The sequence below is a fragment of the Microtus ochrogaster genome, unplaced genomic scaffold (assembly GCF_000317375.1).
Source record: "Microtus ochrogaster isolate Prairie Vole_2 unplaced genomic scaffold, MicOch1.0 UNK5, whole genome shotgun sequence".
Classification (NCBI taxonomy): Eukaryota; Metazoa; Chordata; class Mammalia; order Rodentia; family Cricetidae; genus Microtus; species Microtus ochrogaster.
The window spans coordinates 14,838,732-14,857,837 of record NW_004949103.1 but is presented as its reverse complement, the minus strand read 5'-3'; the positions used below and the strand labels follow the sequence as shown (position 1 = coordinate 14,857,837).

Below are 19,106 nucleotides of genomic sequence, written 5' to 3'. Positions count from 1 at the left end.
AAATTGAGAGATATTCAGAATGTGCAATAAATGATAGAGACAATTGATTACCTGGGCAATCATCCAAAGTTTCGTTTGCAATGTTGAGTCAACCAATTTTGGCTAAGGCCTAATATAATTGATATATCATTATCAAATGTAAGGAACTTTCTTAGAATTATCCTACCCTGTCTTGGCAAGATAGATAATCCTGTTTCATATTTTAGTCAGTGGTTGAGGTATGGGCTTTTCTTAATTCAAAGGCCAGTTTTGCCAAGAAGACAAGTTCCCAGTGGAGTGTCTTTGGTGCTCAATGTTTTTTCGGGAGTAGAGTGGTGTTGCCATGAGTAAATGTGTTTCGTTGGCATAGAATTCTAGGTTAGATTAAAGGCCATTTTCTATAGCTCTTCAAAGAGGCTGAAGATTATATTATCTATATTATATAATCTTTATGTATCTAAAAGATTTGATTAACTTAAAAATAAATATGATAAATATATAATTTCCTATATCTATCTAATTTGAAAATTAAGAGAATAAATAATTGTGCAATATGAAGACAATGATCTTCATTTGTAAACAATGTCATAACATATCAAATGTAAATATGATTGTCATATTCAGCAGTTTTGATTTTCTCAGTTAATGTTTCAGTTCCTATAGAAAGGGACTGTTGGAACTTATGATCTAATTTAGCTGTTCCTTCTTCCATAGTAATGAGTTTCTCCTTAATATTAGTCTGTATCTTTTCTAAATTTTGTTCAGTTAACCGAGTCATGTTAAACAAAGATCTGTTTTCTTCCTGGAGAACTTCAAACTGATTCTTGAGAAGATTGTTGTCATTCTCAATAGTTCTTAAATGTTCAACCTCTGCCTTAAGAGATTTAATTATTTTCCTATTATCAAACCATATAGTACTAAGGAAAATTAAGAATCCCAGAAATATCCATAGATGTGGGGTGATAGGCACCTCTTGTAAAATTTCTCATATGGTATATTCAAAAAAGCTGTTGAAATTTGAAACAGTTATATTCTCAGATATTTTATTTATAAAAGAAAAAAATTCTTTTACCTGCAATGATCGGTTCCTGCCAGTGGTGGCGAAGTAGTCCATTTGAGTCCATGTGGCCTAAGTCTGAAATAAATGACTCAAAAACAAAATTGGAATAGACACCAGGCTGATTAATAGCAATTGGGCTGGAAAAGGAATAGAGAAAACGCCGCCAAAATGACCAAATCACTTTGGGACCGTGTTTGAGCCGGCTCGCAGGTGACCCGAGCACGGGCGGGGAGACACGGCTGGGATGGTTGGAGAAGAAGGTGGCTCCCGGAAGGGGAGCGAGAGTGATTACACTGTTACAGAGGCGCTTGTGCTACTGTCAGGCAGGGCAGGCCCGGGGAGTGCTAATATTCCCCTCCCGTATGACTTTTAGCAGGCACTGGGAAAGATCCAGTAGCTCAGAATCTCAGCTGTGTCCCCAACCGTGGTCGGACCGGCTGAAAGGGTACATAGTCTACGCACCCAGGGCCGGTTTTCGGCAGGGCCCCATGGGGCGGGCGCCAAATGTACCGGCGTGAATAAATGCAGGCAAATATTAAGAATATATACAATTTTAATGATTAAATAAAACTTATAGAACCGAAGTTCCCGGGCAGCATAGGAGGTAGGAAAGCAAGAGCTAGCGCAGCTTCCGCGCGCTCCACGTATTGCAAAACAACCGCCCTAGGCAAACCCGCCCTAAATGGGCGGGCTTAACCCTACATAGGTTCTTTTCTCATACAATATATTCTGATTATGGTTACCCCTCCCTCTACACCTCCCAGCTCCTTCAACCCCCCAATCAACTTTCTTTCTCTCATTAGAAAAGAACAGATTCCTAAGAGATAACAACTATCATATGGAAGTTGGTCAGGATACCCTAATAGGACAAAAAGACTCCCAAGAGCAGACACAAGAGTCAGAGACCCCTCTCAAGCTTAGTCCCATAAAAACATTAAGCTAATAGTTAAAATAATTATTCAGAGGACCCAGTGCAGACCCATGTTGGTCTTGTGTTTGCTGCTCCCCTCTCTGTGAGCTCCTGTGAGCTCCTTGCTGGGTTGATTTAGATGGCCTTGATCTATTGGTGTCCTCTGTCCCCTCAGGCTCTCAGACTCTTTCTGCCTCCTCTTCTCAGCGGGATTCCCTGAGCTCTGGGGAGGAGATTTGTTTCATCCTATAGTTTTAAGAGCAGTAGAAATCTTTGCATGGTTTTTCTTAGACAATAATTCTCACGGATATTTTTCATGATATCTTTAATTTTAAAGCAATATGTAAATTTCTCAACACCCAACAGATGATTGTCAGATATCTGCTGTGCCTTCATTGTAAGCAGAGCACTTAAACCATTATAAAGTCAGTCATTTGCTTCAGTAGAACCTTGAAAGTTTCTTTTTCAGTAAACATGCCATGTTGACTTGGTTAAATGTATTAACTGAGCTATTTTCAGTGAATGAAAGTGACAGGAAGTAGTCTATAGGTGATGATAAATGAATAATGTTATTTGCAGCCCCAATTCCTTCCTGTCTAGCTAATGAGCAGAGGGTGAGGCATGAGGCATGTGTGGAAGCTGCAGGCTTTAGTTGTGTGACACAGATGTGCATGCTCTCCAGAAGAGGGGAAAGCACCTAGGAGGCTAGTGGAATGACTGCCACCAAAGAGCATGCTGCTCCAACCTCGTGTAAAGTCTTTCTCTTGGCCTCTAGCCATGTGCTCTGATGTGCCTTTTCCATTGTCAACAGAATTGCCTTGTTAATAGCAAGTCGAATGGATAGATTCAAGAGTTTGTCAGGCAAACATAATTGCAGGGCATGGTGGTTAGGGCCCTGTTTGCCCAGCATGAGGAGTGTGGAGAGCAGAGGACTCCTGCTGTGGAGATCGTGTTGCTGCAAGCATGGCAGGACAATTATGTGGGGACTTAGGATTTGGTACAGTCTTCTCTAGATAGCTCAGAACCAAAGTGTTATTAAAGTAAAAGAGTTACCTCTGTCCTTCAAGAAAACAATCGTGCGGTGCCCTGAAGATTGGCTTTGAGGGAAAAGTGGTTGGCGGCCAAGAAAATGACTTTGTGATAAATTCTCCAATTAGTAAATATTTTCAAGTTAGTTAACTGTTAGCTCTTGAATGTATAGAACTCATTGTTTTTGTTGAGCAACTTAAAATGTGCAGCAGACACAGAAAGAGCCTCTTTGCTCTTTGGCTGAGATCAAGTGCGTTCTGCGGCCACCAGCACTTTGAGTTTTTTTCTGTTTTTTCGAGCACCAGTTTCTTAGTCTTGAGGAAACGGATGCTGAAATAAGAGTGTGTTGAATGTAAACTCCTATTTTCTTTCTAAAATTCTGTTCTTTTGTTGTGTGAACCTGGCTGTGTTTGTCCCTCCTAATTGCTCCTGACCATTGTAAAGGTGAGTGGCCTCTGAAGTCCTTGGTCTGTTTTAATGCTCTCTGCTAGGGCTGTGTGTGCTGTCATAGGAAAATTAGCAATTTTCTTATTCTTAAACGCTTGGATGAATTCCTTGGATTTTTCTGTGTATTATGTTTTTGTTCTAAGCCATACTATGTTGCTCAGACCTTTTTTTTTGTTGGACTTGCCAGTTGTTTTAAATGTTAATTTTTTATATACACCTTTAGAATGTTTAGCATATAACTTGAACATTTTCACGACTTCCTGACATCGTTTATGTTTTGATATACTCATATGCTGAACCATGGTTTTGGTTTTTTTTTTGTCTTTTTGTTCTCAGAATACCATCATGGAGGCCTCTATTCAGCTTCCTTCTTCCCTTTTCTCACCGAAACAAAAGCGAGAAGTCAGAGCGACCGATGACTCGCTCTATAAGCTTCAACTCATTGCATTCCGCAACGGGAAGCTTTTTCCAGCCACTGGAAACTCCACCAAGTTGGCCGATGATGGCAAGCGGCGGACAGTCGTGACCCCTGTGATCCTCACAAAAATAGGTCTGTGTGGCAGATGGTCGCTGACAGTTGTGGGGCGCCATGGCTTTATTGGTTGCTCTTCCTTTAAAAAGCTTATTTTTGTTGGCTGTTGTGTTAACGAGTCACTGGTGAGAGAAGATCTTGCAGAGTGCCCATCGGTGTGTAAGTTGGCATCTAATTGTTTATGAAGTTGGTTTGAGAAATACCGTGCTTCCCCATTTTCTCCAGATGGCGTGACCGTGGATACCCAGCACATCCCTGTTAATGTGACGCTGCGACGAATTGCGCATGGAGCAGATGCTGTTGCTGCGCAGTGGGACTTTGATTTGCTGAACGGACAAGGAGGCTGGAAGTCAGACGGGTGCTGTATACTCTACTCGGATGAGAACATCACCACCATTCAGTGCGGCTCCCTGGGCAACTACGCTGTGCTAATGGTGTGGCCGTTGTTAGCTTGATGCATAAATACTAAATATTCTAATGGTTCTCTATGCATAATTAAGCTCAGATGCAGAATTTACTTTTTAACTTAACATAAATGGCTCCCTTTAATTATGGGAGAGGTGATTCTGGATTTCAAGGGAAATTGAGTTACTACCAAGTGAAATGAACAAGACCTTGTTTTGTGGGGGATGCGCTGGTGAGCCCTGTAAGGAATCAGATTAGCTAGGCTCTGACCTTAAAATATGGAGATACCTTGGGTTTGTTTCTGCAGTTCAACGTTGTCGACTTAGGGCAATTCATTTGCCAAAGGATGCACTGTGGGTATCAAAAGATTGCTGTACAGCTTCGCCTATTCCTGGCTTTCTGACCACACACCAGTAGTGCTGACCTTTTGAGTTGAGGACGAACATTGGACTGAATGGTAATGACTTTGACTTTTGTGACTGCATGAACGATATCGAAGCAGGGTCTTCACTTTGATTGGCAGTCAGCCCTATTCTGCCCACTATTCACCATTGCTGTTGCCCGTTAGTTTTTGTAAAGTTAATTTCTCTTGAAGCATGGAATCAGGTCTCTTAAAAGCCGAGGTGCTTGCTTTAGTCTTCTCCCTCCTGAGCACATCCCGCTGAAATGACTCCTCTTAGTTGCTGCTGTAGCTATTTCACAGTTGTTACATGGTGCTAACATCTTCGTTGTGTGTGTAGAGCAGACAGGAATCACTGCCGGTCTGAGAGACAAAGCTCAGAAATGAACAAGGCTTCCCTGTTTTATTTAGCTCCAACTGTGAATCTGGTATCTAGACAGTGTTTTATCCAAGTATAAGTGATCTTGAAACATGGTTTATTTTATATTTGCTGAATTTTTTTTTTTTTTTAGTGTGGTACCAATTACCACTAGAAATGGTCTTAGGGCAAGCCCAGATTATAATAATCTTCCTCAGTGTTTCCTTCATTTTTCTTTCTTCTGCTTTGTCTTAATGCCTTTCCTGCTTCGCTGGCAGATGAGGCCGCAAGATGGATAGGATTGTCTTGTCAGTAGCACATGAGTCTTTGCACACAGCTGTAAACAATACACTTGAACCATATCCAACATACTCGTACTCCAGCGTGCCTACTCTTGGGACCTTTGGTGGCTGGGTGTGTACCTTTAGAACCAACTTTTATTATTATTATTATTATTATTATTATTATATTTATCCTTTTTTGTTTTAAGTTAGTGTTGTTAGCTAATGATTTTCCTCATGAGGTGTCTGGTTTCTCTAAGTTCACATTTCACTGTTTTGTAACTTTTACTTAAAGCAGTAATGGGCCTGTGGGCTGCCTCAGTAGATAAAGTGACAGTTGCCAAGCTTAGGAACTCATACATGGTGGAACAAAAGAACTGGCTCCAGTTATCCTTTGACCCCTGTTCATGCCATATAGCATTCAACTCCCCCGCCCATATGCATGCAAGATACCTGAGTAAAAAGTAATCCCCCCTTCCCTGGATTGGCATTAATTAAAGTTTGAGCCAACTCCATTTTTTTTTTTTTAGATTTTAATGCAATCCTATCATTCCTTCAAATACTTTTGTATACCTCTTCCTGCTTTCTTTTAAATTTGCAATTTCTTTTCCCTTAATTATTGCTGTTTGTGTATGTGTGCATGCATACACGCTTCTAAATACATAAATACAACCTGCTCGGGCTGTATAGTGTTACTTGTGTGTATGTTTTAAGGGCTGACCATTTGGTACTGGATAGCCAACCTATTGGTATGCTCTTCTCTGGAGAAGATTATTTCCCCACCTTGTAGCATTCCGTAGTTGCCTGCAGTTTGTGGGTCAAGTTGGGACTTGGTGCCTTTCCTTCCCCTTCACATTAGTTGCTGTGTTGGTGACCTCCTGGTTCAGCTCATGTTTGGGCCTCCATGCTGGTGAGACTTTGTGGATGGAGCTTCTGACATTGCCAAGACACACAATCTCCTAGCAAGCTCCCTGTTTTTTGTTTTTTGTTTTTGACATTGCCATGACACACAATCTCCCAGCAAGCTCCCTGGTTTTTTTTTGACTCTTAAAATCTTTTCCATCTCTTCTTCCTCGATGATCCCAGGTAGCAAGAGTTGTGTGGTAGGTGTGTCAGTTGAGACTTGGTTTCACAATTTTGCATTGTGACTGGTTTTGGTTTAAATTTTTTTTCTTCCACTCACATCTTGAGGGTAACGTTTGAAGGAGAAACAGCAGGAAATACAAGGTTGTCTGAAATGTGTATAGTATTAATCAGAAGTTGAGCAAAATAAGTGAAACACAAAAAAATACTGCATTTTTAAGCTTCACTGTGATACTGCACTATGTGAAACTTTTGTTTTTGTTTAATCTAATACGAGTTGAAAGCTTCTATTTTTGAACTTCCTAACTGTTCTTCTAAACTATTTAAATTAGCATAATCCTTTTCTAGAAGGAATAAGCTATTCTTTTATCTTTCAGACTTTTAATCTTTTAGAAAATGTAAAACACAGTTTTTCAAAGACTGCTAAGATCTTTCCCCCCCTATTTTCTGGTATCTTGTTTTATGAGATGTAACTGCCACCTAGAGGCAGAAAATGGAAACGCATCATGGATTGCTGACAAAGTTGTACAGTTACAGTAGAGGGTGGAAAATTCAGAGTTGCATCTTCATCATCGTACAGGCATGTAAGAGAATCAAACCTGCTTAAGGCTGTAGGCATATCTCTGAGTGCTTATTTAGCATGCATGAAGCCTTTGGGTCCATTGTCTGAACTACAACAGAAAATTAGACCTCTCCTACAGTAATTAATATCAATTAAGATAGAGGTAATACCTTAAAGTTGCTTGTTTTCTTGCAAACTTTCATTGAGCCATAAATGCCATCCCGCCTTTCTTCCACGCTGTTCTCTTACGTCCTCATGTTAAGTCTAAATGCCCTTCTTTCTTGGGAGATAAGCCATGTGCTTCCTTTTTATGATCCCATCTGAGAACTGTGCTTTGAAGAGTGAGATGCAAACATGTTTTTGCTGCTCTGTATAGAGTAGATAATAGCCTGGTTGGTTTTCATCAGCCTGGTACACTTAGTTATGGAGAAGCTGTCCAGAGCCTGAGGGGGAAAAATCAGCAGAAGTTAGGATTGCTGGGTTGATGTCAGAACTAGCCAATGGGGTTAGAAAGAATCAAAGGAGCACTGGGCAATAGGAGCAAATATGAGTAGACACTATGTAGGACCTTAGTAGCTCATTCAGTAATAGTTGCGAGGGCAAAGTGCTCCCTAAACCTGCTATGCTTTTGTTACTGGCATCATCTAGGTCATCGGTTCTCAACCTGTGGGTCATGACCCCTTTGGGGATTGAATGACCCTTTCACAGGGGTCTCATGTCACATGTCCTGCATCTCAGATATTGACATTGTGATTCATAACAGTAGCAAAATGACAGTTACAAAATAGTAATGAAAATAATTGTATGGTGAGAGGTCATGCCAACATGAGGAACTGTATTAAATGGTTGCAGCATTAGGAAGGTTGAGAACCACGGTTCTAGTTGTAAGGACCAGTGCCACTTCCTTGTTCCTCTCATAATGCCCAGGCACACTCAGGCTGGGCTTTGTCTTCACCAGCTGTCTGTAAGAATCCATACACAGGCTCAAGGTCTCAGTCACCAGCGTATAAGTGAGAACTACAGCCCTGTAGTACAAGACACAGACTGAGTGAAACCACTATCAGTAAAGACTGATGATACCAGTGGTTACAAGGACAAGGAACAACTGAGAAACATCCCAACAACTGAAACGAAACTGGTAGCAATGATTTGGTCAGCTGTGGACATTAATACTGAAACTGAGTACGGGAATGGTTTACAGTCCTGGCCTCCACTCCTGAGGATGTATAGCCAATCAAAAGTAAATATACGATTCATCAAGATCAACTTCTACTCAGTAACCAAATGCCCATTATCAGTACAACAGTTTTGCGTGGACTACACACAGCTTTTAAAGTATATAAGCTGCTGCTACACACAAAGAGAACCCCTTCCAATGTAACGATGGGGGAGAGAGCGGATGCGCAAAGCAGTACCGTGCTTGCCGAGTGTGGAATGTGAGCCCAGTCACTTCTTGCCCAGGGCACCCCATGTTAGAAAGGTGGGAGAAAAGAAATGGGGCTTCTACGAGCTGGAGTAGGAACCATGGTGGTTAGGGGTGGGCATATCACACTTGGAAATAGTATTGATCCAAGCTCAAGGGTTTCAGTCCTCTGTAACAGTGTTATTAACAGGAATGATAGTTTTGCTTTTTCTCCTTTTAGTGCTGTTTTTATACATTGTATTTAGCATATTTTTATTTTACAGTCTGTATTACTGTAACATGTAATTCATAATAACCACTCATATTTCTCTTTTGCTTGTTGATCTTTGGCTTTTTTCCTCTCCTACTAACCTAACCTTTAAAGTGGCCTCTGATTCTTATATTGTCTAACAATACTCAATCCAGCATGCTGCTCCCTCTGCCCTCCCCCTAAATGCTGAAAATCTAAGCGTGATTTTATGGTTTGGATGATTCTGTGTTGAATAGTTAGTAAGTACCTACAGCACACCCTGCAGATCCTGACGTGTTTACTGTTTGCCCTCAGAACATTCTTCTGGGTCTCCTATCCACTGGATTTTCTTCGCATTTGGACAAGTCCCTGAGCAACATACACCATGGTGGAGCAGAGGTTCTAGCATTCGCTGTTCCTCAGTTTTCTTTCGTCAGCAAAATTTGGTACTTTTAGATTCTGTAGCTATTACCTGCTTCTGAGACCATGTATGATGCTCTGCCCAGGACTGTGAGAGGTATCTTTGCGTATCTTATTTCAGTCCATCCCTGTGCCCTGTGAGATGATGGTGTCTCTCTGTCTTATAGGAGAAAACATCCCCAATTCCTACAGTTGCTCAGTAGACCCAGAAGCCACCAGTGCCTGAACAGAGTGTGGTGGCTCTGTCAAGATACTGAAAGTCTATCCCCAGCTCTTAACTTCTATGCCGGTATGGCTGCTTCTCCTAGAAACTGAGTGGCGGTCATATCTGTTTTTCAGGGCATCTAACTGATGTTCATTACCCATACTTTAAAGAGTCTCCCTCTCACGGCATCATTCTTGAGTCCCTACTCTGTAGACCCATATTGTGGGCCCCTTACAAGTGTACACTGTAGGCTAATGGGTGAGGCCTCTGTTTCCTTCTGTCTACCAAGTTCACCCTGTGTGCTCTGAGGCCAGAGACTGGCGATGCGTCTGTCTGTTTCCTTCTGTCTACCAAGTTCACCCCGTGTGCTCTGAGGCCAGTGACTGCTGTCTTTTGGCTGCATATCTGCTCAGCACTGTGCCTGTCTGTGGTGAGCCTTCAGTTCATGGATGTCAGCTAAATGGAGGAGTCGCCTGCGGGAGCTTGTCATGGTGCAGTGAATTCTAAGGTTGGAACTCAGTTCCCTTTGTTTCCCCTGTAGCTTCCCATTAGCTGTTTTGTTGTTGACATTAACTTTTCTGTTGTTAAGATGTTGGGTTTAAGATGATCTGATACTGTCTTGTTAAAGCTACAGCTTTCTATTCTTAGCTTCCACCTCATCTGTAGAGAATTTTCTCTTTCTCTCCCTGCCCTATTCAGGGTGTCCCTGCCTTTGCTCCCTGCTCTGCTGAAGATGTTCACCCCTCCCCTTCCTGCTCTGTTAGAGTAACCCCTAATGCTCTGCTGGTGATGCCCCTTCCCTTCCTGCTCTGTTAAGGATACCCCCTCCCTTCCTACTCTGAGGATACCATCCATTTGTCTTGAGTGTTTGTCCACTGTCCCATCCTTTTCCATATAGCTTTTCTTCCTTTAGATATTGTCAAGAGCTTTCTGATTATGGATACATCACTATTAACGCCTTCCTACATCCAACCACCGTTTCGTACTCCCAGGAATTCATGGAGAATGTAGTAGGGAGACCTGCTGGGTCTACAGATTGACCCCCTGCTGCATACGGCCAAGGGTGCAGGTGTCTTGTCTGAGGGAGGCAGGGTTACGATGCCTGTTCTTTATGAGTAAGAGAATGTCGGTATGCTTGAGATGTGTGTGTGTGTGTGTGTGTGTGTGTGTGTGTGTGTGTGAAGTGGCTTGTTGCCATTGGTGACTGACTCTGTTTCTCTTCCCCTGTGGCTATGACCTGCAAGGGCAGAAATCACATCTTGCATTTTCTCTGGTCTGTTTGTGGTTTTGGAACTTGAACCTAATGTCTGATGTTTTTGTTGTTTTGGAGACACTGTCATCTGGCATGTTGTCTCAGCTGGTGGCTGTGAGAGTGTTAAGTGGTGAAAGGCGTTAGGGAGGGTGGAGTCTATACTTTTATGCGATCACCTTTTATGGGACCCTGCTCAAGATGGACCACAAGTAAGGGCATAGTCCAGTGTTGAACATGACTGTTGGACTCTGCAGGCTATTCTTTTAAAAGGATATAAACTTGGGAAAGAACTGTGTTGGTGGAGACGGTGGGTGGGGGAGTTTGATAGACAGGAGTAGGGTGTGGATATGATCAGGATACATTGTGTACATGTATGAACTGTCCCCCAAAGGTCTACCTTGTAGGGTTTGGGTTAGTAGCTTGTCCACTCTAGATGAAAGAACTGGTGAAGAGTGGGTTGGAGCAGGGAGGCCAATAGGTGACTGAAGGGCCCCTGTGAAGGACGTTAGGATCCTCATGTCCCCTTTGTTCCCTAGCCCACATTAGGCGAGCACTTTTTATCTACTGAGTACTTCTACTATGTTATGCTACCCTATGCCCAATAGAGAAGCAAGTGGTTAGGGCTGAAATCATTAGACAGAGAAAACTTTTCTCTTTGTAAGACGATTTATCTTAGCTGTTTTGGTCACTGTTTCAGGAAGCTGGTTAATGTGTTTCATAATAAAAGCATCATTAAAATCTTATGGGATACCATTGTGTATTCTTTCTGTTAGTTACCAAAGGTTACTTAGTGTATGCGGTATTTGTCCTGTTTTTTTAAGCACAGAGACGAGGCTTAGGTTCTGGTGACTGGCCGAACATCACAAGTCCATATGATACGAACCATAGGTGGTGTGGTGGTTTGAATGAGTAGTGGCTTCCTAAGTTTATGTATTGGAGCCCTGGATACCTTGTTGATGGCATTGTTTGGAAGTTATAGGACTTTTAGGAGGTAGAGCGTTGGTGGAGGGGGTACATCACTGGGGTAGGCACTGAGCATTTATACCCTCTCCTCACTGCCTACTGTTTTTCTCTGCTTTCTGTGTGTAGAGGAAGTGTGATCTGCCGGATGCCTGCTCCTATGGCCATGCCATGCCTTCCCAGCCACAATGGACTCTTGTCCTCTGAAACTGGGAGCCTAGATAAACTCTTCCTTTCTAAGGAAAATAAAAAAGTATAGCAAGGGACATTCGTCCTTGGATTGATACAAAGAGATAGATGTCAGGGCCAGAGGTTTTAGTCAACAACGTGTTTCAGACATCCAAGGAACTTATAGTAGCTAAATATTCATAACAGTCTATAAACTGTTTTTGTCCCCGTAGGATCTGACAGGGTCAGAACTGTATACCCCGGCAGCCAGTCTCCTGCATCCTGTGATTTATACTACGGCTATCATTCTCCTCTTATGTCTCCTGGCCGTTATCATCAGTTATATGTACCACCACAGGTAAGAGAGTGCGCCTGACCATTGCAGGTCTGTGCACTTGGATAGCGGGGCTGTATTGTGGCGCCAACGGTGCCCTTACCATAGACTGAGCACTAGTCTTCATTCCATGCCAATCTGGAGTGTGGAAAGTTACTACCTGAGACACCAGAGCTAATTTCAGCCCTGAGGAATTTTCTCATTCCCTCTCTCCTCTCTCGAAGACATCATCCCCTTTCCAGTTTGCTGAGGTACCTGGAAGAGAATATAGAGGTGTGTGTGTCGGAGGCTGGAGTGGCGGGTGCAGGTTGCTCCAGGTTACTCCAGGAGGGCCTGAAAGAGACTGGATCTGTCAACTGTACGTCCCTGCAGAGGTCTCTCTAGGTCGTAGACTGTCTGCACTTGTCTTTGACAGCTTTAGCGATGCTGTGATAGCTTTAAAGATGGCACTTTTAAGAAAGTTGGTGACATTTTAGCAGAGGATTGGGATTCTGTTAATTGGAGGCACGGCTATGGAAACTTACTTTCTGATTGGAAGTAATGAACTAAAAGGGTTTGTGAAACAGGAAACTCGCTTCACAAAAGATTCTGTTAGAACGTATTTTCCTATTTAAGCTGGACATGCCTGGCATTTCTTGACATTTGCTTTGGAAACAAAAGGTGATTTTGTTGTATTAAAAAAAAAAAAAAAAGAAAAGAAAAAGAAAGAAAGACTTCAACATTTCATTACAAAAGGCCAGGAGGAAAGGCATTGGGCATTTAGGCTGTGTGTGCTAGCCTCCTCTGTCAGGACCCAAACCCATGGGCACACTGCAGACGTCTCTACAGAGCCAAGCACATAATCCAGGCTTCTTAGACATCATTAGTGCCAGTTGTCCCTCTTCTAACGGGGAGAATTTGCATAGCTATAAAGGGCACTGTGATGCCATAGTGTCTTTTTAATACATAAAGCTAAATGTTAAGAAACAATGTTAAGTTAAATGGGTCCTCAAATTGTTTGTGTGTATTTGTAATTATAGTATGTGTTTCGTAAGTAAGGTTTTTAAATTTAAGGCGTTTACATGTTCTCCGTTGTGCAGCTGGACTTAACCCCTCGGTGCTTGTCAGAGCCCTGCTGCCAGCGTCACAGACCCACTGTTCACATTCCTCTCTTTCCCAACAGCTTGATTCGGATCAGTCTCAAGAGCTGGCACATGCTCGTGAACTTGTGTTTCCATATTTTCCTGACCTGCGTGGTCTTCGTGGGAGGAATAACCCAGACCAGAAATGCCAGCGTCTGTCAAGCAGTAAGTCAAACTTGAAAGGTTTTAGGCTGGAAAAAATATTATGATTCTAGAAAATAACTTTCATTAAGTGTAAAACAAAAAACTTGTTTCCCTGGAGACATCTTTTTACCTGCAGCCTGGCCTAAAGCCTGCCCACTAAGCAATCTACCAAGGTTCTTGAGGTTTTGAGTACCTATTCCCAGCCTAATGACTAGCTCTAAAAGCTTCTTTCTGTCCTTGGCAATTGCCTGTTATCTGTCAAACCCTTTGAACAGTGCTTAATGGTTCATTTAAATGTTTATAAAGTCCCTTTGAGTAAGAAAGATAAATGGCATTTTTTTTTTCTGACTGTAGATTTTAAATAGCTTAATCCACTGATGAAAACAAGAGGAATTGGGCAACACAAAGAAACCCATTAGGTTTGGTAAATGTAAAGAATTAAATACTCAACTCTTGCATTTACATTGTTACCTCTTCCCTTCAGGTATGTTACCTTATTCTCCTCCATGTAGGAATAGGAGATAATGTAGTTTTATTTCTTTATTTGTACTTTGCTTACCTAAGAATAATGACGAATCAGACTTTGTGGATTTGCATCTCAGTTCTACCACTTGTTGACTGTGTTGTGGGGGCAGTTTGTTGGCCTGGTTTGAAATTGCAACGTAAAACACAGCGTGTGAAATCTGCCCCCAGTGCATAGTCCACAGGTGTGCTGTACTGCAACACTGCCCCTGTATCTTCTGTAGGAAACTTCCTGCTTCGTGTAACTCTGGGAGTGACCTTTCTGTACCCACCCAACAGCTGCTCCTGTATTCTTGTTGCTCCATCAGCTAGCAGTCGCCCCCCCCCCCCTCGCTTCATGGTCTTTGACTGCCAGGGTTATATAACGTTCTACCATTGTATAATGTCCTTAAAGTTTATGTTGTTGAATATCACACAATTTCCTTCTTTATTATTGTCAAATAATATTCCATTTTAGGGCCTTTTTGTATTTATTATAAGCACTTAGGAACCGTTTCTACCTCTTGGCTATTGTAGAGCTGCAGTGAACATAGAATATAAATATCAGTTTGAAGTCCTGATTCCCATAGTCAGTGCGTCTATCGTATTCCCTGCAAATTGAGGTGATAGTTAAATTGTTGGGTGATGTGACTATATATGTTAAAAAACAAAAATAATTCACACACATATTACTAGAAATGGCATGAAAGTTTAGGAAAGACTAAGTATGACCTTAATGTACAACAGTCTCATGCCAGTATGCAGACATGATGTCGTGGTTACTTGCTAATTACAGTCTTAAGACAATATGACCAGTTGGGCATAGCAGCTCACACCTTTCATGCTAGCACTGAGGAGGTAGAGGCAGGCAGATCTCTGTGAGTTCAAGGCCAGCTTTCTCCCTCAAAAAATCCACCATGACCAAGGCAGCTCTGTAAGAGAAAACATTGAATATGGAGCTTTCTGTACCAGCATGGCAGCTGTGCAGGCATGGCACTGGAGATGAGTAGGTTAAGTCTCAGGAAGGACATATGTCCAGAAAAATCAGCTCAAGATGGACTAGAAGGACTTCTCATAGTTAGATAAAAGCCAGCATTCCTCAGGAACTTAAGAAACAGTTTCCCGGCTGCCAAAAGGAATCATTTCCCTTGTCTTTGGCAGAAGGGACACATGATCCTCCAATGACATATACATATGGTGGCATATCCAAGCCACGTTGGTCTCCAGACCTCCTCAGTCCTTATTCACAAGTACCCGTTAAACACTTCAAAGCCCCCATGCATGCCTCCTGGCCCTGCTTACTTCCCCCAGGTTATTTCAGTTTCTCTGCCCCATTTATAGTGGCAAGGTTTTCCTTCCCCACCTTTGCTATACTCCCTTCTCTCCCAGATAGCTCTGGCCATGCCCTGTCTTCTCCTTCTCTCTGCTCTCAGTCCGAGAGCGTACATCTAATCCACAGGTATGACTGATGGACATGGGGATCCCAGGATCCTGTGTATGCTGTTGGTTTGAATGTGAGGAGACATATCCTGTGAGGGAAGGAAAAGGTTTGCAAACCACTGGAGCCCTCAGTTTCACTCTTAGATTTAATGACCTTGCTCATGTGGGTGGGAGTATACACGTGGGTATGAATATTCATGGAGTGTTATATTCAGTAGCAGGAACCTGGGAGGAACTGAATGAGTGCCTGTCACAGACAGTGAGAAACTTAGGCCTGCAGTGAATAGTGAAGAACACAGCCAGCGAGGCTTAGGTAAAAACAGGCTGAGAAGTCATAGTCACACTGATAGCTCTTCTTATTATGATAAAAATGATGAACGTAACCTCCTTTTAACAAAGATAGGCAGTTGTGAGAAAATAGAAGAGTAAGAACAGAGGGTAGGTGATGGTACCTTGAATGGGGGTTATATGGTTAGATCGGGTTGGTGTCAAGTCTGCATTTAATCTTACTGGTGGACTTTTGGATGATTATTGCATGATGAACAAATTTATTGACACAGACAGAGGCCGTGCTTGGCCCAGTCACGTTGTGTTATGGCCTGTGGGTGATAAATCCATCATGGCATTCCTGAGAACTAGCTTAAGGTATTTGAGTGTTTGTAAGAACTGCCGCGAAGACTCCGTGTCTGAGTGTTAGTGGTAGCAGCAGTCTTGTACTGACTTCTCAGTAAGTGTTATCTACTGCTGCTCCCTGTGTTGTTGACACAGTCACTTCTTGGCGGTGGGATGTGCTTATGTCAGCCATTCCTCTGCCCTTGAAAGCGTATTTTCAGGTAATCAACCTGGGATCAGCACAGTGCACAGACAGAAGACAGCTTCTTTGTTCTTGCTCCTTCCCTATTCATGCCACTGCTTCTGGCTTACATGGGCAGCACCATCACTAACAGTTTTAGAGATACTGTCCCTCATCTCCCACGATCAGGGCTTGCTGTAATCCTACAGTGCCTAATTACGTTCCCTTTTCTCTGGACTCAAAGCTGCCACTGAATACTTAACTTTTCCCTAGGTGAGAATTGTATCAGTTTGGCTCGTCCTAAATTTATCTAGGAACCAACACAGGATCTGACCCATAGTAGGTGCTCTACAATTACTTTAAAAAACAAAGAAGAAGAAGAAGCAGCAGCCTGTGTTTGAGGATAGAAATTAAGCCTCCAGCCTTGTCGAGCATATTTCCTGTAAGTAGAACTGGCCCACTCATTGATTGAACTGTCCTCAATTTCATCCCCAAGTGCTTCTTGGTTTCCTGAAGCAGACACGTTAATTTATTCATTAAGGAAATGAATAGGAAGAGACCATTGTAAAAATGACCAAATGGTGTTTTACTATCTCTCTACAATGAAAAGGAGAGGCATTGCATGGACTTCCCAGTACCTCAGAACAAATGCTCCAGTTAAAGGTTTATAAAGAACGCTTTCAGTGTATAGCACTCAAGGCAGCATTTGTCTGGTACTCATGACTCAAGGCTCCTTGCTTACTCTTGCATTGTAACAGGAGTCCATTGGTTGGTCTGGGAGTGTGAGGAGTGCAGAACACGGTGAGAGTTCAGGTCCTGGTGGGGAGAAAGTCGTTCTGTGCCTGCTTCATCCACTTGTACTAGTCTCTCACCCTAGCTGAGGCTTCTGTATTTCTCTTGTAAAATATGGGCCAGGCTGGCTGAAGTAGCATGGCCCTTATGTTCTCCCAACTCTAAAATCCTGCTAGGCATGCCTTCCATCTAAGCGCCTGGGAGGGAGAGGTGAATAAGTCTCTCGAGTTCAAGGCCAACCTAGTCTGCACAGTGAGTTCCAGGCCAGCACAGTGAGACCCTGTCTCTGTATAAACTGAGTGTTTTGGCACCAGTTGTATAAACCAGTTGCATGACCGCTCCAAGGTGTGGTTGGGAAGAGGGTTTATATTGTAATATGAAGGAAAAGTCCAGAGGAGAGAGAGAAAGGATACTGAGGCTGAACTTTGCTGGGAGAGGTGGGGAGAAAGAGAAGGGGAACGTGAGAGGGGAAGAGGAAGAGCGTGCCAGCCAAGGCAGCCGAGAGAGGGAAACTAAAGAGAGCACTAGAGGAGCTCTTGGCAGAGGTGACTGGGTTATATAGGAATGAGAAGCTGGGGGAAGGGATGCTCACGAGCTGGAGAAGCTTAGAGTCGAGGATCAGGTGAGAAGAACCGCAGGTAGTTGTGGCACCGAGAAAGCCAGCAGGCTAGCATGGGCTTGAGGATGCTAAAGGGATCCCAGTTAGCCATTTTCCTTTGGACCTATCTGACAGTCTCAGAGTGGACCAACCACCCAGTCACTGAGCCCTGATGTGTTCATTTTTAGGTGCTGTTTTGCATATGCACATAATTTATGCAGCCCTCTCTTCCCCCTTTCAGGAATCACATACTCTACCCATGGGATGGTGGTGTCTACAATTCTGTCCCACAGAGATTGGTAGAGAATGTTAGAGGTGCCAGCTGCTGGCTTCCTAGATCAGTGCCAGTTTTCTGCTGCCTTTTACTGATTTTCAGAATGAGCTGGAGGAAGCAAAGAGGGAGGTAGAAGGGGCCTGTCCCAGTGTCGAGAGGAATCTGTGTTCTAGTTCACCATGTACCACTGGGTCATTGCTTGATTGTTCATTTTCTGCCTTTGGTTTTCTTAGCTTTATGTTAAGGGATGGACCTTGTTTGATTGTTCTACTGTTCCATGATTATCTACAAATACAGTGCCAGCTGCCCTTCTCCAGTGTCCTTTTATATCTGTTATCTGGAGAAGTGCTGTGCTGGCCTGGGAGAGCCAGAAGGGAAAATCTAATCAGGAAACAGGAAGCGCTGTCTACTTGCACCTGTGACTTTAACTTTTCTATTAACCCTAGGAGGCATTTTCTGCCTGTTGTGTAAGTGTGCAAACCAAATTCTGTAGAAATAAAGTGTCCCCCAGATCACTCACTAGGGGTATGTCACAGCAGAACCTAACTAAATGCTGAATCGTTTGATCTGATCTCCCCACCGCCATTACTGTGCTCTGCTAAGGCCTAAGGCATTGTCGACCATCACACCTGTGTGAGGAGCCTGTTGGCTTCAGGGGACCTTGGTCCTGCAGCTTTAGGTTAATGATGCTGACCTCAAGGTGATGCCAGGAGCCATAAGTCAGATAGCTTACAGAAATTTCTTTGTGGCCATGTGACTATCACTACTGGAAATTATTTATTTATTTTTTTCTATTCTATCCTTTCATTCTCTCTTTTTTTTTTGTTTGTTTTGTTTTTGTTTTTTGTTGTTGTTCTTCTTCTTCAAGACAGGGTTTCTCTGTGTAATTTTTATCCTGGAACTCCCTCTGGAGACCAGACTGACTTCAAACTCCCAGAGATCCACTTGAATTAAAGGTGAACCTTACAGCCCAGAAGCTGTTTCTTTTAATTTCTGCCTGTTCACATATGATTATATTCATCATACTGGTGATTTTTGTGTCTGCTACAGTGAATGCTACAGTGACTTAGTTTAAAAAGTGGCTTACGTATTTCAGAGTATATATTACTACGTAAGTAACGTAAGTGGGGCTTACTCCTCTCCTTCTTATGTAAGATTTAATTACATTTTAAATTATGTGTCTGCATGTATGTGTGTTTTGGAGGCTGATGCCCACACGGGCCAGAATTATTGGGTCCCCTGAAACTGAGTTATAGACAGTTGTGAACCAACCACTCAACATGGGTGCTGGAAAGAGAGCCTGGTTCCTGTGCGAGAGCAGCATTCGGCTTCCAGCCCTGAGGCTCATACTTTTATATCCATATGTAGTGTAGTGTGGGAATAACTGTTCTTCTCCACACACACAC

The 19,106-nt window shown here is 42.8% G+C and overlaps 1 protein-coding gene across 4 annotated transcripts in view; it reads left to right on the top strand.

Annotated features, from left to right (window-relative positions):
- Adgra3 (adhesion G protein-coupled receptor A3) overlaps positions 1-19,106 on the top strand; it is a 135,663-nt gene that overhangs the window by 74,956 nt on the left and 41,601 nt on the right. For all 4 annotated transcript variants that reach the window (XR_003378582.1, XR_003378583.1, XM_005366017.3 and 1 more), the window contains 4 exons: positions 3,762-3,975; positions 4,183-4,391; positions 11,937-12,061; positions 13,200-13,323. Coding sequence is in view for 2 of the 4 variants with exons in the window: in XM_005366017.3 (XP_005366074.1) it covers positions 3,762-3,975; positions 4,183-4,391; positions 11,937-12,061; positions 13,200-13,323 (672 nt within the window). In the remaining 2 variants the exon portion in view is untranslated. The remainder of the gene's footprint in view (positions 1-3,761; positions 3,976-4,182; positions 4,392-11,936; positions 12,062-13,199; positions 13,324-19,106) is intronic.